The sequence below is a fragment of the Trachymyrmex cornetzi genome, unplaced genomic scaffold (genome assembly GCF_001594075.2).
Source record: "Trachymyrmex cornetzi isolate Tcor2-1 unplaced genomic scaffold, Tcor1.1 scaffold1559, whole genome shotgun sequence".
Lineage (NCBI taxonomy): Eukaryota > Metazoa > Arthropoda > Insecta > Hymenoptera > Formicidae > Trachymyrmex > Trachymyrmex cornetzi.
In genome coordinates, this window is record NW_017296156.1 from 154,048 (window position 1) to 162,192 (window position 8,145).

Sequence of the window (8,145 nt, forward strand, 5' to 3'; positions counted from 1 at the left end):
GTAAGCCATAATATAGACATGGAAATCGACGTTTCCAACATCCAAATAACTGTTCAACGGTAAGCCCGGATCCTCATACGGACAACAGCGCTTTGACACCAAACGCTGATTGGCGAAAAACGAGTGTAAATTTTACCCCACAATCGGCTTTTCACCAATTAGCGCTGTGTGTCAAAGCGCTGTTGCCCGTATGAGGATCCGGGCTAACTCGCGTTTTCTTGTGCGCAGTATTGTACCAAACTTCTGCGTCTGTCTCAGGTCTTAAAACAGGTGTCAATAGATAGCTGCGGCACGCATATCCACTATCACCAAGTAGAATTCCATCCAGGCTTCCCAGCTCGAAACGACAGCGTAGACCGCTTCGATCAAATATCACGGCATCGTGAGTTGAACCTGGATGCCTGACAACAATATCAAGAATTTCTCGTTGGGGTCCACTTACAACTTATAAAACTGTGGAAATATCCACTAAGAAGGCCTGACTCGAAGCTTTGTAGTCGGCCGCAGCGTTTCGTCCTGGTCCCACACTACTAGACTCATCAGTAAGGCGATGTAGTGGGGGACTTGCCTTAGACGCCTGGAATGAATCCAGCATATTCTATTTAAAGGAAAATTCGCGCGGTGCGGTGCTTACGCGAACCGAGTGAGTCCCGTGGACTAACCTCTAGTGACGAGTCGTCACAAAACAATAAATTATAAAAATTGTTGAACTTATTATTAATCCATGCATAATCTCATTTGACATACAAAAAAAGAACGAAAGAGCTCCGATTGCACACATCGCATATTGCACACATGTATCGCTGATTGGCTAATTTAAAAATAAAATAATCTCATTGGCAAAACAGTGAAAAATTACTAGGCACCAGTTGATATGAGTGGTGTGTACAATCAGAACTGTAGACAAACGAGATCCTCCCAAAAAAACACTTGAAAAAATATACCTGTACTTTTAAAGAAAACCATCCTTTTCTATTCCGGAATACTTCTCCATAATTCCGTCCAGGATTTGCAATGCGTATATGGGTATATAATCAATACACCCTATTATAGACGGAAAGTTGGCAATCTCATAAAATTTATTTTTATTACTCCGATGTTTTTCTTCGGTAAAAAAATTAATATACTTAAGTGTGATGCTATAATTCTGGAAACTCGAGCAATAATTCTTGATACTGTAGCTTGGCTAAATCCTCGCAAGTCTCCATTCACAATCTGTAATTATAACTGCATATAAATAAAATGAAAATAAATTATCTATTTATTTACCGCAGTGTTAGAACAAAATTTACCTGAAAGCTACTTGTTGCATAAAAACGCAGTGTTATTAAAAGCTGCATCAATGGGGAAACTGGCAGTCCGCGATTATCCAATTGCCTCAGTTGAGCATTTACCAAAGGTAATAAGATCTCGATCACAGCTCTTTTGCTGAATCTATATCTTTTCCGAAAAGGAATATCTTCTAAAAATTCTATGGGATTTTTCCAATTACGTATGTATCTTTTCGCAAGCCGCCACAAATTTCGATCTTCTGGATTTTCATCTTCAAATCCATCGTCAGAATAATTTACAAATACATTATCCATTTATATTCCAAATATTTTCGGAAGACTAATATTATTACTTTATTTTCCTTTAGTCTGAAAACACGATACAAGTAACCACAAAACCATAGATTGAATATGACAACAGAGACAAACTAATTTTTGGAGATTTGCTTAGTTATAAAGATTGTCTTCACCTCTCTCACACAATCTCTTCCTCAAAGAAATTCGTAACCTCCCTTAAGAAAAGGAAGCTAATAAGGTTCCTTGTTTGTCAAGGAACCTTTAGGTTTATGAAACATGAAATGAGGAACAAGGAATCCTCATTCCTCAAGGAAGGACCATGAATACGGCCATTGAGGTCCGTTTATGAAACAAGGAGGCCTTGAAGATTCGAGGATTCCTTCATGGAGGCTTTCTCTATCCTTAAAATAAGGAAGGACTATGAATACGGCCGAAAGAGACTTCTAGTGCAGTCTAGTGCAGAAACAGAAAACACCATAAATATAAAAGAAACAATTGCGAATTCGTAATTTTGCCGCGCAATTGTTAATTAAATAACTTCAGCCGCCGACTGAGTGCAGCACGTGCGCGTCAGCAGTTCAGTGCTGTTCAGTGCGTCATCTTGTCAATAGTGATTTGCCGTATTGCTGAATTCGGCGTGTTTAGGTGCGTTTCGCCTGATTTCGCCGTGTCCGTCGCTTCTAGAAACTTCATCGCGATGGACTCGATTCCGAGAACGCATAAAGGTATCCTTCTTCGCTTATCATTGACTTTCGTTAATTACGACATTCGCGCAAACTTTAGTATGGAATAAATGTCAGCTGAAAGCGAAAGAGAGTGTCGGTTGTTTCGCTCTGCCCAATGACGACTGTACTTTTAACAGTATATAAACAATAACTGTTAGTGAACTATTATTATTACAATTAATATGATATTTGGAGCATTCTTTGCACCTTAGATTGAACGTCGAACGTTTTCGAAATACGAAGTATCAGCGGTTTAAAGTTTAAATTGCCGAACGATCAATCGAACAAACGACTTTGCATCGTGACCATTCGCACACATCGTGTTTTTTACACACATATTTTATTTCATTTTTTATTTTATTAACACCACTTATGACATCTTATCTTACTTGAATCTATGTATTTTTACTTATAGTTACATATTTTTACTCGTATTACATTTTACTACATTTTAATATGATATTTTTGCATTAATCTGTATTACAGACATTGAGGCGCAGATAAGAGAGATACAATCAAAGAAGAAGGAGCTATTGAGTGCAGCATCTGAGAAGGAGCAGGTTGCTTTGGGAAAAACTGGTTTCTATGATCAGGATATATATGATAGTAGCAACAATAAATTTGATGGCTATGTTACTTCAATTGCAACAAATGATGAAATTGAGGTATATCATTATAATGTATTTTGGAATATATTCAAAGTTTTTAATTAACAAATTTTACTATTAACAATATCATTTTTTATTCATTTCTTTTTTTTTTTTTTTTTTTAATTAAAGTTTATATATTACAAAATATAGTTTGTAAAATTTATATAGTTAGATCAAACTCTTGAGATTAATTTAGACTTTTCTGTAATTTTTATAGGATTATGATCCGTTTGCGGACAAACGATTACCCACCTTAGTTGATAGAGAAGAGAAGGATTATGATCCGTTTGCGGATAGACGACGACCTACCATAGCTGATAGGGAGGATGAATATAGGCAGAAAAGACGTAGAATGATCATTTCTCCTGAACGTGTTGATCCTTTCGCTGAAGGTTGTAATTTTTTTTTACTTGAATTTTAAATTAGCTGCAGTAATGAAATAAACAAAACTATTAATTATCTGAAAAAAACATTAAATTATTACGTATGTGCATATATTTTGTTTATTCAAGTTGTTAACTTAAAAATTATAGTCAATTTCTTTTAATTACAGGTGGTAAAACCCCTGACATTGGTTCCAGAACATATACTGAAATTATGCGGGAGCAGATGCTCAAAGGTGAAGAGACAGAGGTATGTTAAATTTTAATAATATATTTGCAGAATATAATATACACATAAAAAATATAAGAAATATTTGAAAGATAAATACATAAAGATTAAATATATTTTTAATGATAAAAACATTTTAACATATTTTGCATTTTCATACAGCTGAGAAAAAGATTAGCAGAAAAAGCAAAGGATGGCACTTTGAAAGCTAACGGCGAGCCTAAACCAGCTCCCAAAAAAAGAGGTCGTTGGGATCAAACTGATGATACTCCAGTGCAGAAAAAATTATCTGGTGCTTCAGCAACACCTACTTCTTGGGATAATGCGGATGTATGTTTGCCATGTTATTCTTACAATGCCTTAATTTCTTTTATGTAAATTTACTGTTTAAAATTTAAAATATCTTTAGGAAAACATCGACATTGGTTGCATTTAAAGAGTGCGCTATTTCTTAGCGCTATGTCATTTTATCTTTATTATTATTAATTAGAAATGAAAAACAAACAAAAATAGAATGATGCAATAGCACGCTTCTCGAACGCAGCTATTGTGTTTTATAAATTTTGTCACATTTAGTGATTTTGTTTTCCATACGCTTATTCACTTCTATTTTATTACACTTGCGAACATTCACTTAATTTAATATAACATTTTAATACTAAAGTAATGTCTAAATTTAATTTTCTTTTGTTATAAACATTTTTTTGATAACTGTTGCAGGTAACACCAGCTGCTATTAGGTGGGACGAAACTCCTGGCCATGGCAAAGGAGCAGAGACTCCTGGAGCTACTCCTGGAGTCAGTACAAGAATGTGGGATGCTACACCAGCACATGCAACGCCAGGAGCTGCGACTCCAGGCAGAGAAACACCTTCTCATGAAAAGACTGTTACAAGTCGAAGAAACCGTTGGGATGAAACTCCAAAAACTGAAAGAGGTATTAAATTGTATTACTTTACTATAAATAACTATAAAAATAATTGCAAATATAATTGTGAAAATATCGGTGCTAATTTTTATTGTACAAATTTCATGTAATCAAGAAATTTAAAATATAAGTACATCCAATTATATAATTATTAATATATTAAGTACATCCATAATTATATAAATATATGCATAATATAAAAATAATATAAATACATATTAATTTTTAGAAACACCTGGACACAACAGCGGTTGGGCGGAGACTCCAAGAACTGATCGAGTTGCTGGAGACTTGATACAGGAAACTCCGACACCTTCGGCGAGCAAAAGACGAAGTCGGTGGGATGAAACGCCATCGAATCAAACGCCAGGCTCAATGACACCACAAACTCCAGCGACACCTCTTGCAACGCCCCATCAGGCAACAATACTGACTCCAAGTGCCGTCACGCCGACAGGACCTAAGGCAATGGGTTTGGCCACTCCAACCCCAGGACATTTGATGTCTATGACGCCTGAACAACTGCAAGCATATCGTTGGGAACGCGAGATAGATGAACGAAATAGACCCTTGTCTGATGACGAATTGGACGCTCTATTTCCTCCTGGATACAAAATTTTACAGCCTCCAGCAGGTAAAAGAAGTATAGAATTTTTCTAGTATTTTTGTCTGTATTATTTAATATTTTGAAAATATAATTTTTGGTTTTAAAGGAAGTAAAAAGCTGAAGCTTCTAAAATTTCTAAAAATCTTGGAGAATCTTTACAACATTTATCGAAATTATTTTATGAAAAAAATAGGAAAATTGAATATTTGATATTTAAATATGTGTGCATAATTGTACTTTTTCAGGATATATACCTATTCGCACACCCGCTAGAAAGCTCACTGCAACGCCTACGCCTATCGCTGGTACACCTCAGGGTTTCTTCATTCAAACGGAAGATAAGAGCGCCAAATATGTGGATAATCAACCGAAAGGCAATTTGCCATTTATGAAGCCGGAAGATGCTCAATATTTCGATAAACTGCTTGTCGATGTGGACGAGGAAACGTTGAGTCCTGAAGAGCAAAAAGAAAGAAAAATCATGAAACTGCTTTTAAAGATAAAAAATGGAACTCCTCCGATGCGTAAAGCCGCTTTGAGACAAATCACCGATAAGGCAAGAGAATTCGGCGCTGGACCATTATTCAATCAAATCCTGCCACTTCTCATGTCACCTACCCTTGAGGATCAGGAACGTCATTTACTGGTCAAAGTGATTGATCGTATTCTATATAAATTGGACGATTTGGTGCGACCGTATGTACATAAGGTAATTATTTTTGTTTTTGCATCAACAATTATCTGTTATTTTACGTCGTATTTGTTTTACTTCGTCTTTATTTTAATTGCTGTCTATTTAGATTTTAGTTGTTATCGAGCCTCTGCTGATCGACGAAGACTACTATGCTCGTGTCGAAGGCAGAGAAATTATTTCTAATTTGGCAAAAGCTGCAGGATTGGCTACAATGATTTCCACAATGAGACCAGATATTGATAACATCGATGAATACGTGCGCAATACAACAGCAAGAGCATTCGCGGTTGTTGCATCCGCCCTTGGAATTCCTTCGCTTCTTCCATTCTTAAAAGCCGTTTGCCGCAGCAAGAAATCCTGGCAAGCACGACATACTGGTATCAAGATCGTACAACAAATAGCTATCTTGATGGGTTGCGCTATTTTACCACATTTGAAGAGCTTGGTGGAAATTATAGAGCATGGTAAATATGAAGTTAACGCATATATTATTTTGTCTATTTTTTCCCATATATTTTAATTATATTTATTTCTTTTTTGGAAAAATAACACGGCATGAAATATTACAGGTTTAGTGGATGAGCAACAAAAGGTACGAACCATTACTGCATTAGCCATTGCTGCGCTGGCTGAAGCAGCAACACCATACGGTATCGAAAGCTTCGATTCTGTGCTAAAACCACTGTGGAAAGGCATTCGTACACATAGAGGAAAAGGTTTAGCAGCGTTTCTAAAAGCTATTGGTTATCTTATTCCTTTGATGGATGCAGAATACGCTAATTACTATACTAGGGAAGTAATGTTAATCCTTATACGTGAATTCCAATCTCCCGATGAAGAAATGAAAAAAATTGTATTGAAGGTAAGGTTTCATTTACCGTTACAAATATAATATAATACTATAGTTCACGAATTAATCATATTACATTGAGTATTTTTTCTAACATTTTGTATAAATTGTGTTTTTAAAAATAGGTAGTTAAACAATGTTGTGCGACAGATGGTGTGGAAGCTCAATACATAAAGGATGAAATCTTGCCTCACTTCTTTAAACATTTCTGGAATCATCGTATGGCACTGGATCGTAGAAATTACCGACAGGTAATGGAGAATTATTTTGATAATCTCAGGAATAAATTTTTAAATACGCACGTAATAAAATAAATATAAAATTATAAATAATATAAAAATTATAATAAAAATTGAAATTGCAGCTTGTGGACACAACAGTAGAAATAGCTAATAAAGTGGGTGCATCAGAGATTATTAACAGAGTAGTGGATGATTTAAAGGATGAAAATGAACAATATAGAAAAATGGTGATGGAAACAATTGAGAAGATAATGGGCAACTTAGGAGCAGCGGATGTCGATTCGCGTTTAGAGGAGCAACTTATTGACGGAATTTTATACGCTTTCCAGGAACAAACTACTGAGGTTTGTTGGATCTAATTAATTAATAAATTATGTTGATTAATAAAATAATTCGAACGTTTGATTTATAGGACGTCGTTATGTTAAATGGTTTTGGTACTATTGTGAACACATTGGGTAAAAGAGTAAAGGCATATCTTCCTCAAATATGTGGTACAATATTGTGGAGATTAAATAACAAATCTGCAAAAGTCAGACAACAAGCTGCAGATCTTATTTCGCGAATCGCAGTAGTTATGAAGACTTGTCAGGAGGTAAGTAAAGAATGCATTTTTTAATTTCTCAATTAATATAACGTAATATTTAATAAATGTATAGAGATAAAGAATGTAATAAGATAATAAAAATAAAATTTAATATAAACGTGCGATATTTCTAGGAAAAACTGATGGGACATTTAGGAGTCGTTCTGTATGAATATTTAGGCGAAGAATATCCAGAAGTACTAGGTAGCATTTTGGGTGCGTTAAAAGCCATTGTTAACGTCATAGGAATGACGAAGATGACACCACCCATTAAAGATTTGTTACCAAGGCTTACACCGATCTTAAAAAATAGACACGAAAAGGTAAAATTTGTATATATTGTATACAATTTGACATAAATTATTTACTAGATAAAATAAAATTCTTTTAAAATATTATCAAATTCATTCTTGTCTTGAATGCGTATACTTTTGAATTCTTTTGATATACTCTGCCAAATTTAATTTGTTATTAATTTTGTTGTAGGTACAAGAAAATTGTATTGATCTTGTGGGCAGAATTGCAGATCGAGGTCCCGAGTATGTTTCCGCTCGAGAATGGATGAGGATATGCTTCGAATTGTTGGAACTACTGAAAGCTCATAAAAAAGCTATTAGAAGAGCGACGGTAAATACTTTTGGCTACATTGCCAAAGCTATTGGGTAAGTCTTATTAATAATTAT

The 8,145-nt window shown here is 34.9% G+C and overlaps 1 protein-coding gene across 1 annotated transcript in view; it reads left to right on the top strand.

The window, feature by feature from the left end:
• Positions 1–2,265: 2,265 nt before the first annotated feature.
• Positions 2,266–8,145, top strand: part of Sf3b1 (splicing factor 3B subunit 1) — a 7,707-nt gene continuing 1,827 nt past the window's right edge. Inside the window, exons 1-15 of the mRNA XM_018503146.1 lie at positions 2,266–2,293; positions 2,780–2,958; positions 3,161–3,335; positions 3,497–3,576; positions 3,718–3,885; positions 4,276–4,492; positions 4,713–5,117; positions 5,336–5,799; positions 5,891–6,248; positions 6,354–6,646; positions 6,760–6,885; positions 6,999–7,220; positions 7,289–7,471; positions 7,597–7,785; positions 7,949–8,124. Of these exons, the coding sequence (XP_018358648.1) occupies positions 2,266–2,293; positions 2,780–2,958; positions 3,161–3,335; positions 3,497–3,576; positions 3,718–3,885; positions 4,276–4,492; positions 4,713–5,117; positions 5,336–5,799; positions 5,891–6,248; positions 6,354–6,646; positions 6,760–6,885; positions 6,999–7,220; positions 7,289–7,471; positions 7,597–7,785; positions 7,949–8,124 (3,263 nt within the window). The remainder of the gene's footprint in view (positions 2,294–2,779; positions 2,959–3,160; positions 3,336–3,496; positions 3,577–3,717; positions 3,886–4,275; positions 4,493–4,712; positions 5,118–5,335; positions 5,800–5,890; positions 6,249–6,353; positions 6,647–6,759; positions 6,886–6,998; positions 7,221–7,288; positions 7,472–7,596; positions 7,786–7,948; positions 8,125–8,145) is intronic.